Here is a 26411-nt window from a genome sequence, read left to right as displayed (position 1 = left end):
GCGCTTTAGCTTATGCTACAGTCTGCCAAAATTTTTATAGTTTACTATATTCGACATGAAGCTCTTTGATTCCGATCTTTGAGTTTCTTATTCAGCTTTGAAATAATGTGGGATTTAATATCACCTTCATTTAAATAACAAAAGAGGATTATCATTACAGTGGACAGAGGGAAGAGGAGAACAAGGAACCATCCTTAAAAGTTACCTAGAGACATGGTGAATATGGAAGTGAATAGTAGATTTTTTTTTTATTATTCAGAATGGTATGCGAGTGGAATGTATTGCTGAAGTGTGTTGTGAATGCGTGTGATGTTTAAAATTATCGCTAAAGCAACTAAGGCTATTGTATTATTTTTGTTAATTGTGTGTGTTCTCAGGAATTCAGCTGAGTGGTATCATCGATGCCAGTTAAGGTATCAATGATGATATTTGTTAATGCCATGAGTATGAATGAGTTTAATGTTTATTATGATAATTAAGTTTTTTGTAGACTGAGACTTTTCACAATGAGTTTGACTCTATTTAGGTTTGTTAATAATAATAAGAATTAAAAATAAAATTTTCAAGTGAATTAAAGTTTTGTTCATTTTATTTTTAAAGGCTGTTTGGGTATATACAGTGAGTTTACCAGTAATATTTATAAATTCTCCAAGGAAAACTATACCATTTGCACCGCCTCCTATGACTTACCTGGATATAGCTGGAACTGTAATGTTTGGCGTTGGTTTTTTTTGTGAAGCAATAGCTGATATTCAGAAATTCAGATTTAAAGAGAATCCAACAACTAAAGGTAGATGGTGTGATGCTGGTAAGGAAAATCCATTTTTCTCCTAGAATTTCATTTACAAAGTAGTTATGTTATAGCACTAAGCCAGTTTTTTTTTCTTTTTTTGTCTTCATAATTATAAGAAGGCTTTCAATACAGTTGATTGTTGGTTGTTAATGTACCTTTAATTATGAAGTTTTTTTTAATTCATTTTCTTTGTAGTGCTTATTTAAAAAGTAAATCATTGAAATCCACTGCTCTAATATGAATGTTTCAAAAACATATTTCTTCATATAACATCTGTTTGTAGTGCACATTAATTTTTTTTTTTTTTACTGCTTTAAAAACTTTACTAAGGCTGCACATATCAGGTTTTCAAAGAAAATCATGACTTGACAATACACATAAAATACTTGTCAATAGTCACAACTGCAATTTGTAATTGAAATATTAAAAATAAAAAAAGCAAATTTATTTCTATCACATTGAGGTATTTAGTTTCCAAAATGCTTCTCATTGCATGCTAGCATACTCAATGGTGTTTTTTTCTGAGAAAAAGATTGTATTGCTTACTTACATCTATAAGTATAAGAAAAAGCCAGGTGGTAACTTGTTATGTCTGTACACAAATGCCAGGGGTTACAAGAACAAAGGGGTTGAATTTGTTGCTTTAGCATTAGTGAAACATGGCTATCAGAGTCAGATGTAACTGGGGTGAGTGTAAAGATATGGTATTTTTAAGGAGGACAGAATCGACAGGAGAAGGGGGAGGGTCCATATGATGGGGCTAAAGTGGACATCATGTTGGAGGTTTAATGGAATATTTACAGCACTGGGAAAGGATTAAAACTAATTTTAATGCTTCCAGTATTTCATGTCAGTCACTGAGACATCTTCAGGGATTACAAATAACTTTTGAAATGACACACAAATACAATAAGTAAAAAAAAATGAGTGAAACTAAAGTCATATCTAGGTGGTGTACCCTCAATGGGCGTTTTCAGGTGGCCTAGGATGTAAAGAGGGATCTCTGATAATTGTTTTCTAAATTTTGGGAAGTTTTATGCACCCTATTTATTTAAATTCAGTTGATTTCTGAGTGCCGACACAGATTCTAAAAACAGTCTTTCGTTTTTGAATCTACTATGGTGGAGCATGTTGGTTTTTCTCCAGGAGTTCCTGTAGGTTGTATTCAAAACATGGTCTGCAAGGCCAAATTGACCATAGTCGTGATTGCAGATGTACAGTATGGTTTGTGTTCTTCTATCCCGATGATTGCTGATCTGCCTGTCTGTCCAAAGGTTATCCTGTTCCTGTAAGCTAGCTTTCAGGAACAGGATACTCTATATACTCCAGGCACTGAGAGAGGAGGGAGCTGATATTTGGTGGAACAGATAAGGGTAGTAAGTTTATGGTGGGACTTAGCTGTGTGAAGGTTGTACTTTTTTAAGGACCTGGCTATTTTTTCTGATGTGCCACGGATGTAGGGTATGGTGATGGCATTTCTGAAGAGATGACTGGGGAATGAGGGGAGGAACTGATTCTTTTTTTAATCCTATAATCGCTGTAGCCATTGGAAAGGAAGCTGTTGTGTATGTGGTTGAGTTCAGTTGAAAGGGAGGTTCCACTGGAACAAAGCTTGTGGGGCTCAATTTGTTTTAATAATGTCATATTGTTGAGAGGGGTGGTGGTGGTGGTGGTGGTGGGAGGTTATCTACTGTTATTCATCAACTGTATGGACATTAAGAAGGAAAGTGGTATTAAATCTGATATCAAGAGATGTTAATCTTAGCTCTTTAAAAAAACAAAGACAATGAAAATGAGCAGAAACATTGAAAACATCAACTGCTTCCTAAATAGGGAACATACAAGTAAAACATTTCAGCTATTTAGGCACAATTTTTAGTGAAGATGGCAAATTAAATTTGGAAATAGACAGCAGAATTGGCAAAGCTGGTATGGTAGGAAGTCATTTGAATAAATTTATGTGGAATAAGAGAGAGATTAGTCAAAACACTAAACAGCTGTATACAAAGCAGTATATTAACTTATGTTATATTTTAATTTATGGATCTGAGAGCTGTGTTAGAAATAAAACTCTTGATCAAAGACTGTAGACTGCAGATATGAGAGTCATGAAAAAGATTAGGGGAGCAAACAGGTGGCATCAATTGCAATATCATATTAAAAATGAGGATATTAGGAAAGACTTTGACATTCAGGAGTGTGTTACCAGAGCTTATCTGAGGTGGTATGCCCACTTAAACAAAATGGAAGAGGAAATATTAACTAAACAAGTGTTCTTTGCCATGATTTTTTTTTTCTTCTTTTTTTTTTTTAATGTTGGGCCCATATATAGGAGGTTGGCTGGTCAATCTATAACTTATAGTACATTAGTACTGTATATGGGTGGTAGGTTGCGAAAGGACAAACTTGTTTACATTTGATTTGAATGCCTGTATGGTATATTCCTTGGGAAATACGTCTGGGGTAAGTCTGTTCCACAGTACTGCAGTAGCAGGGATGAATGAGGAGGAAAAGAAACTTGTTCTGTGGGTTTCGAGGTGTACTGTGAAAGGATGTTGGGCGGCAGCTGTACGTGTTCCAATGGACTTAGTGCAGGGTGGGGGAATTATTGATGCTGTTTCAGATGAACATTTCCCATGGAAATTATTATTATTATTATTATTACGGGTATCTCCATGGAGTCAGCAGACTCATCGCGGGAGACCCAAACTAGCAAAACAATATCTGTCATATGTCTTCTTGAATTCATTTACAGATGAAGAGCTCACAACAAAGTCAGGCAATGAATTCCACTCATTCACCACCCTCCAGGCAAAAAACCTTGTTCTGACACCTTTGTTAACCACACTCTTCTTTAATTTCCAGAGATGACCTCTTGTTCTTCCATCACTATCACACAGCTGAAACATTTCCCCTGCATCAATCCTATAAAAACCTTTTAGTAATTTGAATGTTTCTATCATATCCCCTCTTCTTCGCCTATCAACCAACCTCTGCAATCCACAAGCTCTCAATCTATCAATGTAGGGAGCATTTTTTATATCACTCACCAACTTGGTCACTCTTCTCTGAACCCTCTCCACAGCCTCCTCATCTCCAAGGAATCCAGGTGACCAGACCTGAGCACAGTAATCCAAATGTGGAAGTATCAATGCTTTATAAAGGGGAATAATAACATCCTTATCTCTGGATGTCAGTGTGTTCCTCAACAACCAAGTAATCCTATGTGCAATCTTGGACACCTTAGCAATGTGTCCTCTGAACTTCAGCTCCCTATCTACCAATACCCCTAAGTCCCTAGCCTCATCAATCTCTTGGAGTACCTTTCCATCGATGTAGTACACAGCTGGTAATCTTTTAATCCCAAAATGCATGACTTTACACTTTTCCACATTGAACTGACATCCATTTTCTTTTGCCCATTTTACCAGCTTATTTAAATCCTCCTGCAAACTTTCAACATCAGCTTGATTTTTTATTGCACTACACAACTTTGCATCATCAGCAAACAACTGAATATCTCCCTTTAAGCCGTTTCCTATATCATTTATATACAAATTAAACAACATTGGCCCAAGCACAGAGCCCTGAGGCACACCACTGGTCACCTGCCTCATTCTGGACTCGGCTCCTCCATACACCACCTTATGGTATCTCTCCCTGAGCCATTCTCCGATCCATATCACCAATTTAATATCCATTCCCATCTGCTCCAATTTGCGTAACAGTGTTCTATGGGGTATCCTGTCAAAAGCCTTAGCAAAATCCAGAAGTACCACTGTGTAGCCAGTTCCTTTGTCCAACTCTGATGTTATTCTATTATGAATAGTTAATAGATTGCTAAGGCAGGATCTACCTTTAATAAAACCATGTTGGCCTCTATAGAGTATCATATCCTGATCCACCCATTCTTGAATTTTGTCTTTAACCAACTTTTCCAATACTTTTACCACTACTCCTGAGATGGTGATCGGTCTGTAATTCAATACCGCAGTTTTAGAGCCACCCTTATGCAAAGGAACCACTTTGCCTAACTTCCACTCCCTAGGGACCATACCAGAGTTCAAACTTAAATTAAATATCCAGGTAAGAGGGGTTGACAATTCATTTGCACATTCACGCAACACCCGAGCTGATATTCCATCTAAGCCTACCGCAGTGTTTGCCTTTAAGTTTTGCAATATATTTAATACTTCTGATTCTTTAGCTTCAATTCTCACATTAGGTATTGCTATAGGTATAGAGATATCCTCACTTCGGTGATAGACTTTTGAGAAGTGATCACTCAGTAACTCGACTATTACATCTGATTTTGTCACCTCAATACCATCAGCACCCACTAAGGTTATCCTTCCGAAGTCATTCTTCCTCTTACTTGCCACATAGCGGAAGAACTCTTTGGGATTACCCTTGATCTCTTTGGCTAAGGTCTTCTCATAATCTGATTTAGCTTTTCTTACTATGCTGGTAACCTTCCTAGCTTGAGCCTTGTACTGCTCATGGGTGTTCTGATCGCCCTTCTCCTTGTAAATTCTCCATAACATTTTCTTTTTTTGCAGTTCAAGCTTGATACTACTGCTCATCCATCTAATGCCTGCCTTGTTTGACCTCCTGACCATGGGGACACAATCTGATATTGCTTTCCTCAGATACTCGCTGATTTTATCCCAAGCACTGCTAACATCTTTCCCTTGCAATATGTTCTGCCATGGGATGGCTGCAAGCTCACTCCGAAGCTTGTTATAATTGCCTAACCTGTAGTTCCGTACATACCCCTTCTTAATAGAAAAATCCACAGATTTTGCAACCTCCCAAGTCAATACCACATGATCGCTTTCACCAACTGGAGGTAACGAGGACACCTTACTTATGCATATAACCTCTGAACCAATAACCAGGTCCAACACTCTCACACCACGTGTCCCTTCAGTTACGTGCTGTTTCAAGTAATTATCTCGTAGAAGATGTATGAACTCCATTTCCTTTTTGCTACGTGATATTTCCTCCTTCCAATTGATATCACCCTAATTAAAATCCCCCATAATAATCACTAAGCCTTCACTCATTGCACTAAGTTGCTGATGCATGAATTCAATATCTCCCCCCATACTCCCTGGCCTATAGCAGCATCCAACTGTATATTTGGTTGAGTTGGTCACTATTTCGCACCAGACTGCCTCAAATGAACTCTCATTTACATGTCTATCATCATGATATACTACTTTCTTTGGCTGCAACACATCAGCTATCATCAACAGTACTCCTCCTCCTGTTCTATCTTCTCTATCCTCCCTGAAAATACTGTACCCATCACATTCAATTCCAGTGACCACATCTTCTGCTGACAGCCAAGTTTCACTAATGCCTACAACTTTTGGTGAAATTTCACTGACTAATGCCAAAAATTCTTCTCTCTTATTTCGAATGCTTCTAGCATTGGTATACAAAAATTGCAGATTCCCTCTAGATCTTGTACCGGCTTTAGAACTGATATATAAGTCACTAACTACCGTAGTCCTATGCCGATTTTTATCCCCTCTCTTCTGCAATTTATTCTGCCTATAAGGATCAATAAATACACAATCAGTGCTAAAGTTTCTCTCTCTTACACTCAGCCTTTTCAATATTAGTTTCCCTGCCCAATAACTTCAACCTGTTCAGAAAACAATAACTTCTTCAATCGCTTATGTCCTTCCATGTTAAGATGCAGACCATCTCTAGCATACAACTGCCTTTTCCCTTCAAACACACTCCAAACATCAACAAACTCCAGACCTCTTTTTCTGCACATTCTTGCAACTATATCATTCATTATCATTGCTCGTCTACTTAACTCGTAATTGTCAAAACGAGGCAGCACACACACTATTCTCCCATTGACACTTTTCCTCTTCACAATATCTAATAATGTTCTTAAATCTTTTCCTACCCGATTTATACTACCTCTCAAGTCATTCGTACCCACCATAACTATCATCTTGTCTGTTTCGTGCCCTCTCTTTATTGCTAAAGCCACTCTTTCTATTGTCCCATCAGCCAAGCACTCCTCATGCATACCACTCTCCATACCCTTAATCATAGAATCACCATATATTTTACCACTCTTAACTTCATTCAAGTCCACACTCATGGCCTCATTCTCTACACTATTCAGCATGACTCTCCCAGCTTCATTACTCAACTCTCTATTACTTACCCCCCCACTCTCACTACATCTCATTTCTTCTAGGCCACTTGTGGTTTTATTATGTTGACTCCCAATCACTCCCATACTATTTATTACTGAATCATTCACCAAAGACTCACCCATATGTAATCCTGTTCTAGTTACTTCAGCTAAAGTAATCTCTATAGTCCTAATTTCTCTGTTTAACACATTAAACTCAGCTTTAACTTCCAGTATCTCCTTACCGATCACTTCCACTTCCTCATGAAGAAGATGAAGGTCATTTTTCATTTTCATAAACTCCCGCCGAAGTTCTTCCGCTACGGTCCCGATGTCAGCTTCCATTCCTAAACGCTCCAGCCTATCCCGACACTTCTCACATACGTCGACATTTTCTTTCTTCTCATTTTGCCAGACCGACCACAGATCCTTCACATTTTTCGGTGCATACATATAGCAGTTTCCGCAACGCATCCATTGCGAAAAATCTAACGCTGAGCCAGCCTTTCGTGTAGTAGTAGAAGTTCTGCGCGCCACTGACGTACGTTTCTTGTTGGACGCCATCTTTACACGTTGATATAGTGAAACAAACGGCAGTGAAAACACAATATATACAACACAGTTCTAAACAATAATACCACTGATGGTCACTTGTTTCTAACCGATGCACAATTGCAGCACAATTTGTGACAAAAAGCCACACTATATTTAACTTTAAAAACACGTTTTCTAGACTAGCTAAACTCGACCGCCACATTTACCAAGGACACTAGCGCCCTCGAATATTTATGGAATATACAGAATGCAGTGACCAAGCGTCTATGTGAAAGTGGGAGGAGTGAGTTGGTGAGAGATGGGTCATTTGTTAGTCTAATTGCTCTCCTCTGTATTGAGTCAAGCATTTTGAGGGAGCGTTTTGGAGCCCCACTCCCAGATGTGAGAGCAGTATTCGAGAGCTGGGCAGATTTGTGACTTGTATAGTGTTAACAGCTGTTTAGAGGGGAAGTAATGTCTTGAGTGAAAGAGAAAACCTAGTTTTTTGGAAGCTGAGGATGCAATGGTTGTGATGTGTTTATGCTAGGAGAGGCTTGATGGCAAGGTAATTCCGAGCAAAGAAATTTCATCTTGTCTGAGAATTTGAGTGTTATCGAAAACAATGGTGGGGAAAATGGTTCTTTTTTGTGAAAAATAAGACAGAACTGGGTTTTACTGGCGTTGAAGTTGAAGAGGTTATCTGAGTCCCATTGGCAGATGGCTTGGAGGTCAGAATTAAGGGCAGTGGTGGTTGATGATCTGTGGGTTGAGGGTTGTGTAGAGTAGGGTTTGTCAAATGAAAGGGAGGAATGTAATGTGCTGTCATCTGCAAAACTGTGTATTGGGTTAGAGGTCAACTGAAGTAGGTCGTTGATATATAGAAGGAAGAGGGTCGGTGAGAAAACTAAACCTTGTGGAACTCCAGCATTAGTTGGATGGTGAGAGGATAGGGAGCCGTCTACCATCACACATAGTATACGTCCAGACAGGAAGCTGGCAATCCATCTGCAGAAGTCCTGAAGCAGTCCAAATGATGGGAGTTTGCTTATTAAGCTTTTGTGCCAGACTCAGTCAAAGGCTTTGGAGATATCAAGTGCGACTACTTGAGATTCACTGAATTTCTCCATGGCGTTTGTCCAGAGATGGGTGATGTATGAGAGTAGATCTCTTGTTGAACGGCTTTGATGGAATCCGTACTAGTGGTCGCTTAATAGCCAGGTACCTTCAAGGTAGAGTTGAGAGTTGATGATGATGATTTTCTCCATTACTTTAGATAGGACTGAAGTGAGTGAGATAGGGCGGTAGTTAGATGGCAGTGATTTGTCACTCTTTTTAGGAATGGGTTGAATATAGGCCAGTTTCCAGGTTTTGGGATCACCAGTCACCAGTGGAGTAGAAGAGTGTGTACAGGTGACATAAGATAGGAGTCAGTTCCGATGCACAGACCTTCAGGATAAATGGAGGAATGCCATCAGGGCCAGAAGACTTTTTTGTGTCTAATTTAGACAACAGGTTTGTGATGTCTTTTTGGCAAAAGGTTACAGGGAGGGGTGGGGGGACATTGTATATTGAGCAGTTAGAATGACTGGAGGGCATTTGCCATTGTCAGTTATGTGTGCATTGAAGGCAAAGTGTGATGCCAGGAGATTAGCTTTTTCTATGGGTGATGTTGCAAATGAGCCATCTGGGTATGATAGAGGTGGGAATAGTGTAGGGCAAAAGTTATGGCCAATTGCCTTGGCAAGGGACCAAAAGGCACAGCTTCCATTTGGACAGGCTGCAAGCTTCCTGCTTTTTGCCCATTCAAAATCTGTTTTGGAAGTATTGATAGTTTTCTTGCATTTGTTTCGGGCTTCAGTGTAGGCATTGAATGAGGATGGGGTTCTTGATTTGAGCCAGTTGTGGTATGCCTGATTTTTCATTTGTACAGCATTGGCACATTTTTTCAAGAACCAGAGTTTAGTTAGGGGACGGCAGGTCTGAGTAGCGTGGAGAATATATGTTTTCATGCCAGTGAGGATCACTTTGGTGATGCGTTCAGTTCATATGTTTGGACTGGAAGACCAGAAGCAATAGTCTAGTCATGGGAATGAAGCATAGTAGTCTCGGAGACTGTCCCATTTGGCACTGTTATAATGCCAAACTACTCTTGTGTGGGAGTGACTGTGTAAGCTTTGTTACATGGGGGAGGAGATGAGCACTAAGTTGTGGTCGGAATTGCCCACGGGGCTCGCTACATTCACTGCATATTTGAAGGGGTCATTAGTAAAGAAGAGATCTAGGGTGCTTGGGAGTGGTTTGGGTTATCTGGTATTCCGGTCGGTTTTTGAACAATTTGTGTGAAGTCGTTAGTGACTGCAAAGGTTTCAGTATCTCTGCCTGCAGGATCTGTATAACTGGAAAAGGAAAGCCAATCGGTATTATGGACGTTGAAATCACTCAGGTGGATGATTTCGCTGTTAGGAGAGTGGGACTGGAGAAAATCAACTTTTAAGGAGAGGAAATGAAAGAGCTCACAGTGATGGGTGGTATTAGGAGAGCGATAGAGATATCTTCAGCCAAAGAAGGTCGAAGTCACGCGATTCTAAGTTAGTTGCTCTCTGGCAGGGTATATCAGAGCTGATATATGCACAGACATCACCCTTGCATCGAAAGGAGTTAAATAGTGTATAGTTAGGAAGATTGAGATGAATAGTGCTGGGGGAAGGTGAGATTTGAGGATGGCAGGAAAATGACCCAGAGGAAATGCAGTAAAAAGTACCTTAGGCTAAGACAGAAATTTAAGATCTGATAAATTGGAATGCTGATAGATAATGGGCTAATCTGGAAAAAAATTGCTGATAGGAAGTTAGTAATGATGTAACTGTTCATGTAGTAATATCATAAAATCCTGTAACCCCCCCCCCCCCTCCGAGGGTATATGTCAGGAATTTGATGAAGATGATGTATCTATCAGATTTAAAGTGACCACTGGTGTTCTCAGGGATCAGTCCTTGAGCTATTGTTTACTCTGCACATTACTGATATTGGGAAGGATATGACAAGAGGTATTCCGCTTTTAGCTGATGATGCAAAGACAGGAATGGCAATCAAGGATACGACTGAGCATGTATAGCATGATTTGAATAGGCTGAAAGTATGGATAATAATGGCTCTCGACTTAATGTTAATAAGTATAAAGTTATGCACTTTGGAGTAATGAATGAAATATCCAACGGCATATTATATTGAAGTATTATGCTACAAGAAACTGGTGAGGCTAGGGATCTTTGTCATTATGGTGGATAGGAATCTGAAAGTCAGAGATTACATAGCAAAAAAAAGAAAATGTAAATATAACTATTGTAAAATAAAAAGAGTAGGAAAAAAACAATAGGAGAGAGGGAATGGTAAGAGGTATAATGTATGGGGACTCAATGACTGAACACTGAACACTGGACTCAACACTGAGCTCAGTGGAGTCTAGAGAGGATAATGCTGCATATAGAAACAATGGCATTTATATGCTATATATACTAATGCCAGGAGTATCTGGAATAAGGGAGAGGAATTGGTGGCGCAGATAGCATCAGCCTGGCCAAAAATTATTGGGATCACTGAGACATGGTTGGCAGAAGAGAATATAATAACAGGAATAGAAGTCGCTGAGTACAGCATTTTTCGGCAGGATAGGAAGGGAAAGTGTGGTGGTGGAGTACTGCTTATGATAAGTGATGACCCATGTCCTCTAAGAGTGGAGACTTTGGAAGGCAGTGACACTAATGATTTTGAAAGCATATGGTGTGAGGTAGAGGTTTGCATGACAGGATATTTAGTGGGGTGTTGCTACAGACCCAGGAGTACAGAGGGTGTTGACGAGGAATTGTTTAGACAGTTGAGTTTGGCAAGTGCAAGAAGAATGATTGTTATGGGAGATTTTAACTACAGTAGTATAAACTGGGGAGAGGAAGATGCATGTAGCAATAAGGGAATGGAATTTCTAGAATTCTTGAGGGACAAATGTCTTAGGCAACATGTAATAGAGGGAACAAGAGGTTGAAGAGTTTTGGATTTGGTTATAGCATCTGAAAAGTTGATAATAACTGAGATGACATCTCTCCCACCAGTTGGAGAGAGAGAGAGTGACCATATGGTTTTGACTTGGAAAATGAATAGACATGCAGGAGTCTTAAAGAGACGGGAACATATGTGGAATTATAAGGCAGGTGATTATAATAGTCTAAGACGTCAACTTGGGGAAGTTTCATGGAGGGAGGCATTGGAAGACCTGGATATCATTAATGCATGGGAAATTATGAAAGAATGTTTGTTAGCAGCAATGGTAAGTTATATATCATGAGTGAACAAGAGGACACAATTTGGAGTAAAGTGGATGACAAACAATATTAAACAGGAATTGCATGTGAAAAAGAGTCTGTGGAAGAGATATAAGGAGATAGGAGAAGAGAAGATGCATGAAGAGTATAAGACACAGGCCAGAAAAGTGACTAGTATGGTAAGGAAGACAAAACTGGAATATGAGAGGAGATTAGCCCTAAGATCCAAAGAAAATCCTAGGGAATTTTTTAGATGTGTGGCCAGTAGGAGGAGAAATGACTGTGGAAGAATGATATTGTGAGATAAAAATGGGAATAGAGTGACTGATGCAGAGGACATAGTAGAATTGTTCAATGACCACCTTATTAGAGTATTTCATCCTGGAGGAGTCACTTTTAATGCTAGAGGGATAGTGCAGGTTCAAGGTTTAGAGGTACAGGAGGAGAGTGTGTTTCAGATACTGAGAACTCTGGATGTCAATAAAGCTTTGGGACTGGATGGTATTTCACCACGAGTTTTGAGAGAATGTGCTAGGGAACTGACAGTGCCTTTGACCTGGCTTTTCAATGAAAGTTTGGCTACTGGAAGGAAGGTAAGATAGTACCATTGCATAAGGGTGGTAGCAGACTGGAAGTGTCTAATTATAGACCAGTTTGTGTGTCATCAGTAGTTAGTAAGATCTTCGAAAAAGTAGTGAAGGACCGTATACAGCATTTGGCAGATGAGGGTAATGTTATCTGTGAGAGTCAACATGGATTTTTGAAGGGGGCGCTCTTGTTTTAGCAATATGCTAGCCTTTGGAGTTTTCAATGAAACTGCCATTTTCTTAGACTTAGCAAAGGCATTTGACAGGGTGCCACATGATAAGCTGATATTTAAGTTGCAGCACATGGGTCTGGATGTCAGATTGGTCAACTGGATTCAGGATTGGCTGTCCGATGGGTATCAGAGAGTTGTGTATGGTGGGGCAGTTTCAAGGAAGCAGAGGGTTACAAGTGGGGTCACACAGGGCTCAGTGCTGGGAGCTATATTGTTTAACCTTTATATCAATGACATTGCTAGTGGACTGCATGGGGATGTTCAGTTGTTTGCAGATGATGCAAAGCTGGAAAGGATTATTAGTAATTGTGCAGATGCGGCAGCCCTGCAAGAGGATTTGAATAAGCTAGATAGATGGGCAAATGAATGGGGGTTGTCGGTTTAATGCAGCAAAATGTAAGGTCTTGAGGTTTGGGAAACATCGATGGGACACTGAATGCTCTATGGAAGGAGTTATACTGGAAGAAGTAGGGGAGACAAGAGATCTGGGATTGATGATTGATAGAAACCTGAAATTTAGGGGACATATTGCAAAGGTGGTGAAGGTAACACAGAGGATTGCTGCAATAATGAGAAGGACACTGAACTGCAGAGATGAAACAGTTATCATTCCGTTGTATAAGACTCTGATCAGACCACACTTGGACTATTGTTCTCAGATTTGGTCCCCAGGGTTTGAAGGGGATAAATTAACTGTGGAATGGGTAGAAGGGCAGATAACAAATCTGGTTTCAGGACTGTACGATGTTAGTTATGAGGATCGGCTGAGGGAATGTGGACTGCAGAGTTTGGCAGAAAGAAGAAGGAGAGGTGATATGATTGAGACTTTTAAACTGTTGAGAGGTGGTTACACGATTGACACTGGGGAGTTCTTTCGCTTGGTTGAACCACGGGAAGGAGTGATGACAAGAGGCCATCCTGGAAGTTACAAAAGGAAACTGTGAGCAAGAGGGTGAGGAGTGGTTTCTTTGCATGGAAGGTGGTTGAACAATTGAATGCATTGCCTGATGGAGTGGTGAGAGCGAGAACGGTCAATGAGTTCAAGGAGTTGTATGATAGACTGTGATTTTGAGGGGGGGGGGACCTCCCCTCGATGAGTCTTGATAGACTTTGTGTTTCTTAGGAAGGACCTCCCACGATGAGTCTTTTGACTCCATGGAGGCCTGAATAATAATAATAATAATAATAATAATAATAACCCAGAAGATAATTGCAGTGTTGAAATGAACTGGTGACATGTAAGGATAAGGAAGTCGTTTGCCTCTTTACAAGGCCTTAATACAGCTACATGGACTGCTGTGCACAGATTTGGTCTCCTGAATTGTGAGAGGATAAAGAAGCTATGGAAAGGATGCACAAAAGAGTTGCAAGATTATATTTGGAATTATGAGATATAGATTATGAGATTGAGAGTATGTGGACTAAAACACTGGTAAACAGTAGAAAGAGGTGTAATATGATAGAGGTCTATTAACTTCTGAATGGATGTATAGAATATTGTCTGATGACAGTTTTCATTATATGGAAGAGAACACAGGGGCATCCATTTAAGTTAAGTTTGTGTGCAGTTAAGAAAAGGTAAGAGCCAGATTTTTTTCTCTCTCAGTAGTCAGTGGAACAGTTTACCTGTGGAAGCAGTGAGTGCATGTAGTGTGAATGAGTTTAAGAGAAGGTATAACAGCATGGGTGAGGTATCACCTTCTATGACTCCCTGGAGGTCTGAGATGATAATAAAAATCATTGTGTTGAAATTGCATAGTTTTTGATTTTGATAAAAGCAAGTTATTTTGCTATCCTGTCCTTTAGATGGAAGAAATTTTTTTTTTTTTTTTAGATTTTTCTGGTATCCTGTTAATTATGCTGGCCATTTTTGTTCAGTGCTACAGAATTTTCACTGTTTTTGCAGGTTTTAAAATTAATCACAGCTTATTTCCTCATTGCCCAATTTCTGATTTTTTTACTGGCATGTCGATGCTCAAGCTGTGCACTTTTTGTGATTTATTACTTCCATTATTAGATAAAGCAATCTTTATGAAGATAGTAGCCATTTTCATTGATGAGAATATCTTTTATATGCGAAACAAAATCTGTGGTGTTGAAAAGACCACTCGAAACAACAAAAACTTTAGTTGTTTCGAGTGGTCTTTTCTTTTTTATGCTACCCCAGGTTCAGTTCACAAGTCTGATTTTTTGTGTGCTTTATGTATGTATGTAGTGGAATATATATATTTATGGCATATATATATATATATATATATATGCCATATATATATCTAGCAAAGTACCTCAAGTGTTTCTCCAATAAATCTTCATCTTTCATCAAAAACACCACAGATTTTGTTTCGCATATAAAAGATATTCTCATCAATGAAAATGACATTCTAGCAAGTTTTGACATTATATCTTTATTTACTAACGTTCCTACAGATGAGGTACTTACATTACTAAAGGACAAATTATCAAAAAAATGTTTACTTTATTAAAACATTGCATTCATTCTGGTTACTTCAGATATCAGGACTCCGTTTACCAACAAAAACAAGGCCTGGCAATGGGCAATCCTTTGTCCCCAGTTCTAGCTAACATCTTCCTTGAAGATTTTGAAACAAAAGCCATATCTTCCTTCTCATTTAAACCAAAAGTTTGGAAACGATATTTTGATGATATTTTTATTATTTGGAATCACGGGCACACATCTCTCACAGATTTTCTTCATCATCTAAACATCCAACATCCTAATATAAAATTTACTGCTGATCTAGAAAATAATAACTCCTTAGCTTTCCTGGATGTCATGCTTACACGATGCTCTGAAAGATTAAAAATCTCTATGTACAGAAAAACCTACTCATACTAATAGATTTCTGCATAATCTTTCTCATCATTTTCCACCACAAAAACTTGAAACTATATCTACCTTAGGACACAGAGCACACTCTCTCTTGAATGAACCAGATGAACTACAAAAAGAAATAAATCACCTCACTCTTATCTTTAAACAAAATGGATACTCTGAAAAAACTATTAAGAAATTTCTTCTGGATCCTCCTAGGCAGTGCACAACAGAAACTATTAATTTTAAAGGTAGCATCTCCATTCAATATATTAGCACAGTCTCTAAAAAATTAGCTAAAGTCCTTAAAAAATATAATATCAGGACGTTCTTCACCACACTTCCTAAAATCCGTTCTCTAATCAGCCATCCAAAGCCTACTCATCACAACCTAAAATATCCAGGTGTATATAAATTATGGTGCGATTGCAATATCCCTTATTTTGGACAAACTAACAAATCTATTGAACAGCGTATAGAAGAGCATAAGAGAGACATCTCTTACAAAAGATCTCATGCAACTGCGTTATCCAGTCATGTTCTTTTTTCAAATAATCCTAATGCTGATCAACAAAGCCACTCCGTTTGCTGGGATAGATCAGAAAATATCTTTCGCTGTGATGATGAGTTTGAGAGGAAAATTGTAGAATCAAGGAAAATCCTGCTGAACCCTGTCCACTTAAACAACAATTTGAGTTATAACATCCCAGATAGCCATGCTGCAGTTATTCAGTATTGGCGTTCAGGTGAGCCTGCACGCACACTTGCAATAAACAATGGCACGCCTGTTAGAACAACTTGAAAAAATACAACGTTTTTTATGTATCCATTATGTGTGGCAATTTTTACCTGTAATTTCCAGTTTGTTTAGATACTTCAATGTTTATTACTATTCTTTTCCTTTAAGAATACCTGAGGAAGGCGAAACTAGTCATATTATTCTTATTAAAATCTTTATAAGTTTATCTCGGTTTTTAGTCATTAAATCTATGTTTTTAAAAAATATATATATATATGTCATAAATCACCTTGTCTGGTGCATTTCTTTTCTTAAATGAATTGCTTCATAGTTTGTAAAAAAATTAAAAATGGTTTACTTTGAAGTAACCCCCCCTTCAACCCCAAAAAAGTTATATGCAGATCAAATAAAAAGTTGAAATTTTTATGAGAGATATTCTTCATAGATAGCTATAAAGTAAAATTGGTCCCATTCCGCCGTTTTCATCACAATAATACTTTTGTGATGAAAATGTACAATATTTTTGTTGCATCTTTTGGCATCCTCTTATCAAGAAAATTTTTCAGAATCTCCTGAATGGTATGAAGTAATCAAATTACAAAGTGAGAGGTTTTATATGTCACTAGCATTAACGCAGAATAAATGTTAAAAAACATTTTTTTTTTTTTTTTACTTTTACTTTCTATGCAGGCAGTGTAATTTCAATATGAAATTACACTGCCTTCATAGCTTTGCAGAGTTCTTTGCATAGTTTACAAAGAACAGGTGAGCAGTTTGAAGTGCTTATAAAATTTTGCTCAATTTTAACCAATTTTACTTTGCTAGTAGATAATAAAAATTTATATGGTAATACAATTTTATTTTTTCAGAAGCATGATATTATTATTATTATTATTATTATTATTATTATTATTTATTTTTATATATATCTCACACATGAGAGGTACAAGAACCTATAGCACATCAGTGCCATGTGTGAGGTGTAGATGAGGGTTAAGAAAGAAGAAATCTATTGTTGTTATTCTTTTTAAAGAGCTAAAGTCAGGCCTAGAGCCCTAAATGATGTCCCTTAGTGGGCTAGATTGGGTGGTCTAGACTGAAATTTGCTTCCCAAATTTGGGGCACTCATGCACCCAAATTTCTTGAGGTTGGGAAAGTTTTTCAGGGCTAAGGCAAATTCAAGGCATAACGCTCATGTTTGTATTTGCTGCAGTGTAATAGTGTGCCTTCTTCCAGCATATCATAGGATATGCTGGAAGGGTGTCCACAGCATGGTCAGCAAGTCCTAAGTGGCTGTAATGGTGGAACCAGATTTATTCCTTGTGTTCAGGAATTCTGATATTGGCTGTTCTGCCGGTTTGGCCATAGTAGGGCAGTTTGCAACTGCAATGGACATTCTTTTGATCTAGTAGATCAATGGAATGTAGCTGGTCTCTGGTGGAATGGATAAGGGATGCCAATTTTTATGTACTCTGTAAGTGGTTATATTTCCTTAGGATTTTTTTCGGCTGTTCCCTGGATATATGGAATGGTGATAGATCTTGAGCAATTTCTGCTCCGAAGGGGGGGGGGGTTATTGTGGTTACAGGGTTTGATATTTTTTGGAACTTGACCATATTCTCAACACTTTGTTAGCTAATGGCTACAGTCCCCCAAAAATATTAAAGTTCTGTAACTACAACCCCCACCTTCAGAGCAGAAATTACTCAAGATCTTTCACCATTCCATATATCCAGGCACACAGCCAAAAAATTGTCAATAATCCTAAGGAAATACAACCTTACAACCACTTCTTACAGACCACATAAAAAAATTGGCATTCCTTATCTGCTCCACCAAAGAACAGCCACATTCCCTTGACCTACCAGGTCCCTGCTAAGCAGGCAGGATAGCCAATATCAGAATTCCTGAACACAAGGAATATATCTCGTTCCACCATTAAAGCCACTTGCTGACCATGCTGTGGACACCCACCACAGGATACACTAGAAGAAGGCCACACTATTACACTGCAGCAAATTCAAATATGAGAGGTTATGCCTTAAACTGTCTGCCTTAGCCCTGAAAATCTTTCCAAACCTCAAGAAATTTGGGTGCATGAGTGTCCCAAATTTTGAAGCACTCATCCTTAGATCTTTAGCCCAATGGCCAAGATTACCCAATCTAGCCCAATAAGGGTCACCATTTAGGACTCTAGGCCTGACTTTAGTTGCCTTTCTTCAGCTGCAACTGCCCAGTGTTAGTGGGCAGTTGCGGCTGATTATATTATTTATATGTGTACCTGCATACACATATAATTGTTTTTGTGATCCCTGATGATGACAATGTAACATTGCCAAAATATAGGAAAGTATTAATTAAAGTTATTATAATTAATATTTTAGTACACATTGTTATTTCCTGAAAAATATTAGTTATAAGTAACCAACATATCAGCCTATCTCTACAAGAAGTACCATGTGACAACAGCAAATGGAAATATGAAAATGCATAAAGAAAATTAACATTTATATAGAGTTACATAAAGTTTCAAATATCTAATCAGAGAAACTTGCTTTTAGTCTGTAGTTTAATTTCTTTTTGTTAACGATTCATTCATTTGTTTCATTTTCAGAAGTTAATAGGATTATGATAACTAAAGTGATAAAATAATATGGTAAATGAGGGTTATAGGTCCCTCTCTGGTTTTAAAACCAGAAAGGCTATCAACACCTTCTTTCAAAGGAAGTGTTGATAGCCTTAATCCCTTGAATCAAGGCTATCAAGAGGCCTTCAAGTTAGTTAAGGGATTTTATCAGATTAATACAGAAGGAATTATAAAAAGAGTGGATGTTAAGATGGGAAGAATGAGAGGCCATCCCTGGAAGTTGTATAAAGATCTGATGAAGAGAGGTGTTTATTTTTTGCATAGTGAGTGGAATGCATTGCAGAAGTGCATTGTGAATGCAGGTAGTGTAAATAACTTCAAAGCTCATTACCATAGGCATGTTGCTAGCTGAGTGGGCCTCCCATGATGAGTCTTGTTGATTCCACAGAGGTGACCAAAAATATTAATAATTTAATCAAGGAAAGAGTAACATGTGAACAGAAATTATATAAAACATTAAAATTTTCATTTTTTCATTTCATTTCAATTACTGAAATTTTCATTTCATTTCAATTTCAGTAATTGAAAAAATTAAAAAATATAAACATAAATGGATGGAACACGTTCAAAGAATGAAAACAGAAAGATTACCAAAACAAGCCTTAAAGTACAAACCATTAGGAAAAAGAAAACCAGGACGTCCTCTTAAACGAGGACGTTTAAGATGACGGCCTTAGAAGTCAACGATGACTTCTAAGGCCGGAACAGGCCATACATATAATGATGATGATGATGAAATTTTCATGTCCATTATTATCTGTAAGAATTGTGGAAGCTGAAGACTTGTGACAATGTAGGCAAATCTGAACATGAATGTCTGGGGGGTAGATACTCATGTTTAAGCAGCATGATAATGCTAATGCAAGTTGAGACAGGATTCAGCATATTTCTGCCATCCCTTCCCTACTGCTCCTCACCCCAGTTTTGTCAGTCTCATGTTAGCTGTTTTGGTATAAAGTCGTGTCTGAACCCCAGTTGACTAATTGTGATGTTAGTCTTTTAAAGAAATGTGTCATACACTTGTTTATTCTAGATCATCTAAATACAATCTAAATTCTAGATACAATGTTAAGACATAGCAAAAATCACGTGTAGGTAGTGTTTGTACATATCACCATAAGAAACACACACACACACACACACAACATTTTTACAGATATATGTAGTGAATACTTAGAAATTCTAGAGCAAGAAAGAAATATAGAGAGCATGAAAAAGTGGAAATAGGTTAAGTGATGATATAATTAAGAAGATAGTTCAGTTATACCTAGTGCCAAAGATTGTGCCACTGAAAAATCTAAGTAGAATAAAATTAAAGGAGCGAGATTTTCTGGTACTCTTCAATTTGAAGAAGTATACTAGAAGTTCAAAGAAACCTACCCAGATATAAGGATAGAGATTTTCTAAATTTGCTGCATTAAGGCTAAAAAATTGTGTGTTAGCTGGTGCTAGTGGTACTCACTTTGCATGTGTGTGTTCAATACATCAGAATGTGAAACTAGCATTGGCAGCTATCAATATTAAGGCATCTTACAAATCTTTTAAGGATAATTGTTTGTGATGACTCCAAGGAAATTTTTTTTTTTTTTTTGAAAGTTTATTTTTCACTTGGTCAGACTATAATAAATTTAGTTTAATCCTTTATCCAAGTGTGTGCAAACAAAGTTTGTGCCTGAAAGTATCTTCAGGACTGGCGTAAAGTGGTACAACACCAGGCAACTCCTTGCAAAGGTGGGGCAAGCTACCAACACTCCTATCTCAGTATCTTCCATAATGCAAAACACAAATGCAAAACATAATGCCAAGTGTGTGCAAACTTTGTTTGCACGCACTTGGATAAAGGATTAAACTAAATTTATTATAGTCTGACCAAGTGAAAAATAAACTTTCAACATCTTTCTCTAAATCCAGAGTAATTTAATAAAAAGGTGGCACATTTGGCAGCTCCTATATGAGGAGATTACCTTGCTAATGCTTCTGCCTTGGTATCTCCACTTGGGCCTGGCTCCCACTGAAGGGACCTCAATAAAGGTCGAAACTAGTCTGGGTAGTGGCCCCTCCCTTAATGCATAACATTATACATATCCGCAAGGAGATGTGTTTTGTATTATGGGAGATACTGAGATAAGAGTATTGGTAGCTTGCTCCACCTTTGCAATGAGTTGCCTGGTGTTGTACCACTTTACCCCAGTCCTGAAGATACTTTCAGGCACAAACTTTGTTTGCACACACTTGGATAAAGGATTAAACTAAATTTATTATTAGACTCCAAGGAAAGTTGTATGCTTTCACTGCCAGGGGCACCATTTAGGACTCGAGACCTCACTTTGGTTGCCTTTCTTCAGCCTCGTTTGCCCATTGTTAGAGCCTTCCTATTAATTTAAATTCTTATAATTAATATTTTAGTCTATGTTGTTATTTCCTGTCATATGGTAAATCACTCATGATCCTCAAAAAAAATTTACTAAATATGCTGAAAGGTATAACCAAAATCATAGTCTTCATTTTCAAAAGGTTGTCTGATTCAAATGAAAATAACAAAATTGGGCCAATGATGTATAGCCACATATCAAGAGTATCGTTCGTAAAATTTTCAAATTTTTATTTGGTCTCCACATAATTTTTTTTTTTTTTAGAGGGATGGGAGAGACTTCAAAGTCAGTTGTTTTTAATTTTTTGTAAACTTTGAGACAGCTTTTTTCATATCAGAAATGCATTAGTCAAAGTGATGTTAGCCTACATATTTCACCACATGTATATATAAAACATGCCAAAAAATGAGACTTGTAGAGCAGACATCAGAATTAGTGGTAGTTGTGGACACAAATGACTTAGTGAAAAAAGAAATGTTGATATAGACTTGTGGAAGCTATTGTGGGAGATAAAGGATAATAGTGTTGTTAGAAAAGTCATTAGCATGTTCCCCACATATGACAATAATGAGTTGAGAAGGAGGGCAAAGATCATGAATAGCAAGATTGCTGAGTTGTGTGAGGCAAAGGGGATTTAGTTTGTAAATCTGTGGAGTGAATTTGAAGGAAAGTTGGAATGATTTAAATTTGATGGTTTACATGGAATGGGTTTGGTATAGTACATTTAGAAAGGCTATTGTTTGCTGAGAATGTACCGAATCAAGAAGTTAATGTAGCAAATGATCAGAGTCTACCTGTGAAACATGATAGCACAAATCAACAGATTTTACAGCAGGAGGAAGATGGATATGAAATTGAAGATGTGGTTGCAGCAGTACAAGTAATGAAATGCATAAACGTGAGGATGGGACAGGTATGAATGGCATTTAGAGTCAGGATCAGGGAAACAGGAGTGATCAGACAGAAGAGAGAGATATGATATAGCAGCTAAGTAGAGAATGTTGATGCTGGTAGAATGGCCTCAAAGACATAGGGAGCTGAGTTTGTTGCAGTGATTGAGTCAGTATGCTCAAAGATAATCAGGATAAGTGAAACTTGGTTGTCTGAGGATGATATGATGTCAGGAATAGAAATGGAAGCATATACAATTTTCTGGAAGGGCAGGAAGATAAAAAGAGGAGGGGGATTGCTGTTAATAATTGCAGAAGAATTGTGTCCAAAAGTGTGGAAGTTGATAGTACAAGTGCAGATTTTGAATCTGTGTGGTGTGAAGTTGAAATTAACAGACTAGATGCTGTTATAGGCCAGTGAATGTAAAGAATACTGATTGTGAAATGTTTAGGCAAATCGGTTCAGCATGTAAAAAGAAGGTGAGTCTAATGGAAGACTTTAATTACAAGAATTATACACATACCAGCCATTGAATTAAAAACTTTTATTCAGTCACATGCATCACCACATGTTCTAGACAACTATTTAATAATGCTGCTGGTCAGTAATCATCAGATAGTATTGATCACAATGGAAAAAACAAAGGATCTTTTGGATTTTGATAAAGGATTTATTGTGGGTGCCATCTAACTGAAGCCATGATATTGAAAACAGCAGAGCTGACTGGTTTCTCAAAAGTGAGATATTTTTATGGTGTTTATTCTGTAAAGATAAATCACATTGCTTGTCTAAGAGGTGTAAATGTGGTCCTAAAACAGTATCAGGAACAAGATCACCGTTATCAGGTTTGTCCAGACAAACAGAACTTTCTGTGTGCAGCATTTAATGAAAGCTGTTCCTGACGTATATACAGTCTCCTATATACAGTCTCTCACAGATACGATATCAAGGACACTACTTCACCAAAATATAAGGGTTGCCTTCTACCCCTCAACAAGATTTTCTAATCTTCTGAAACCTCTAAAGCTTCCCCAATTATTATTATTATTATTATTATTATTACACCCTCCATGGAGTCGACAGACTCATCGTGGGAGATTCATTCAACTGACAACTTATTTATCATATGGAATCTTAAAGACCTTAACACTCCTTGCATTACATTCGCTGACAATTCTCCATGTAAAAAATCTACTCCTCACACCCTTCTTCACCAAACTTTTACATAACTTCCAGGAATGACCTCTGGTTCTTCTCCTTTCACCTTCTACTCTTTTTATAATAGTAGATAAAAAAGTTGAAGTTCAGGGGCCATGTGGCAAAGATTGCAAATACAACTCAAAAGATAATTGCAATACTTAAACGAATGTTCACATGTAAAGATAAGGATGTTATTTTGCCTCTTTACTAGGCCTTGATAAGACCTCACTTAGACTATTGTGTGCAGGTCTGGTCTCCTAGTTTCCATTGTGATTCTGACATATTGGAGAGTGTTAGAAATGATATCAGGATTGTGGAATACTGATTATGAAGACAGATTGAGAATTTGTAGATTGCAGACACTAGCAAACAGGAGAAAGAGGGGTGGTATGATTGAGATTTACAAATTGCTGAAAGGGTCATACAGGATTTCAATTGATAGAATTTTTCAATTTATGGAGGATGCGGGAAAGGATGAGAGGGCATCATTGGAAGCTGAGAATGAAGACCGCTAAGAAGGGAGTGAGGGCTAGATTTTTCTCTCAGAGGGTGGTGCTTGATTGGAATGGATTGCCATTGGATGTTGTGAGCACAAGCAGTGTGAATGAATTCAAGAATAAGTATGACAGCTGGTGTGTGTAGTATGTGATCTAATCGATGAGTCTCTGACTCCCTAGAGGTCTCTTTAATAATAATCTCCTCTGGATTAATCTGATAAAATCCTCTCACTAACTTAAATGTCTTTATCACATCACCTCTCTTCCTCCTATCCACCAAACTCTGTAATCCACATCTCTTGAATGTCTCTCCATAGCTAACATTCCAAACTCCTGATATGTCTTAGTCACTCTTATCTGGAACCTCTTCAATGTCTTCACATCACATTGAAAACCAGGTGACCAGTGCTTTATACCGTGACACAACTACTTCCTTATCCTTTCATGTCAGAGTACTTCTTATTATAGCAGCACGATGATGTGCAATCTTTGCAACACTAGCAATATGCCCTCTAAACTTCAGTCTACTGTCAACCATCAATCCGAAATCTCTAATCTCATTCACTTCCTACAGTACAGCACCATTGATGTAGTACACAGCCTTATATTTCTGCATTCCGAAATGCAACACCTTGCACTTATTGATATTAAAACTGCAACCCCACTCTTTTGTCCAAGTAAAAAGTCTATTCAAATCTTCCTGGAGGGATTCAGCATCAGCAGTGCTACTTATAATTCTTCCCAACTTTTCATCATAAGCAAATAACTGAAGATCCCCAGTCAGTCCACATGATATATCATTTACAAACAAGTTAACAGCAGGGACCCAAGAACAGAACCCTGGGCACGCCACTGGTTACCCTTCTTTTTTGAGCCACTGCTCCATCATACACAACCTGCTGGTATTGTTCAGAGCCGATCTCCGATCCATCTATCTATTCCCATCCTCTGCAGCTTGTACACCAACTTATCATGTGGTAATCTATCAAACGCTTTTGCAAAGTCTAAAAATATCACTGTATATGATTCTCATTTATCTAACACACTCATCACCTTATCATAAAATGCAAGTAAATTACTGAAACAGGACATACCCTTTACAAATCCATGCTGACCATCATAAAGAATGCCATGTCCATCAACCCAATTCTGTATTCTATTCATTACCAATCTCTTCAGCACCTTGACCACAACTGCAGTTATACAGACTGGCCTATAGTTAGAGACTTCTTTCTTAGAACCATGCTTGTGAACTGGTACTATTTTGCCTTCTTTCCACTATTTAGAAACCGTACCCACTGCAAGACTTTCATTAAATAACCAGGTCAAGGGCATAACCAACTGAAGTGCACATTCCTTAAGCATATGTGGTGATATGTCATCCATTCCCACAGCCTTATTCAGATCTAACCCAACCAACATCTGATACATCTCTGTTTCTTTCACTTCCAATTCTCCTAATACTTGCCTCTCTTCTATATATTATACTGGATAATTTATACCAGTTTGGGAAACATCGATGGGATGCTGCATACTCTATGAGAGGAGTTATACTGGAGGAAGTAGGGGAGACAAGAGATCTGGGGTTGATGATTGAAGGGGATAAATTAACTGTGGAAAGGATATTGAAAGTTTATTTTTTCACTTGGTTAGAGTATAATAAAATTAGTTTAATCCTTTATCCAAGTGTGAGCAAACAAAGTTTGCGCCTGAAGTATCTTCAGGACTAGGGTAAAGTGATACAACACCAGGGCAACTCGTTGCAAAGGTGGAGAAAGCTACCAACACTCCTAACTCAGTATCTCCTATAATGCAAAACACATCTCCTTGCGGATATGTCTAATGTTATGCATTAAAGGAAGGGCCACTACCCAGACTAGTTTCGACCTTTATTGAGGTCTCTTCAGTGGGAGCCAGGCCCTAGTGGAAATACCAAGCAGAAGCATTAGCAGGTCATCTCTACCTATAGGAGTTGCCAAATGGTGTGCCACCCTTTTTTTTAATAAATTACTCTGGATTTAGAGAAAGATGTTGAAAGTTTATTTTTTCACTTGGTTAGAGTATAATAAAATTAGTTTAATCCTTTATCCAAGTGTGAGCAAACAAAGTTTGCGCCTGAAGTATCTTCAGGACTAGGGTAAAGTGATACAACACCAGGGCAACTCGTTGCAAAGGTGGAGAAAGCTACCAACACTCCTAACTCAGTATCTCCTATAATGCAAAACACATCTCCTTGCGGATATGTCTAATGTTATGCATTAAAGGAAGGGCCACTACCCAGACTAGTTTCGACCTTTATTGAGGTCTCTTCAGTGGGAGCTAGGCCCTAGTGGAAATACCAAGCAGAAGCATTAGCAGGTCATCTCTACCTATAGGAGTTGCCAAATGGTGTGCCACCCTTTTTTAATAAATTACTCTGGATTTAGAGAAAGATGTTGAAAGTTTATTTTTTCACTTGGTTAGAGTATAATAAAATTAGTTTAATCCTTTATCCAAGTGTGAGCAAACAAAGTTTGCGCCTGAAGTATCTTCAGGACTAGGGTAAAGTGATACAACACCAGGGCAACTCGTTGCAAAGGTGGAGAAAGCTACCAACACTCCTA

The 26411-nt window shown here is 38.0% G+C and overlaps 1 protein-coding gene across 1 annotated transcript in view; it reads left to right on the top strand.

The window, feature by feature from the left end:
• LOC150096574 (uncharacterized) overlaps window positions 1-26411 on the top strand; it is a 109781-nt gene that overhangs the window by 57158 nt on the left and 26212 nt on the right. Inside the window, exon 3 of the mRNA XM_090408643.1 lies at window positions 601-808. Coding sequence (XP_090264769.1) covers window positions 601-808 — 208 coding nt within the window. The remainder of the gene's footprint in view (window positions 1-600; window positions 809-26411) is intronic.

This window comes from Typopeltis vanoorti, chromosome 18 (assembly GCF_054136105.1).
Source record: "Typopeltis vanoorti isolate ZY-2024b chromosome 18, IOZ_Tvanoo_1.0, whole genome shotgun sequence".
Taxonomy (NCBI): Eukaryota; Metazoa; Arthropoda; class Arachnida; order Uropygi; family Thelyphonidae; genus Typopeltis; species Typopeltis vanoorti.
Note: the sequence above shows the minus strand (reverse complement) of the source record. Positions and strands in the feature narration are given on the sequence as shown.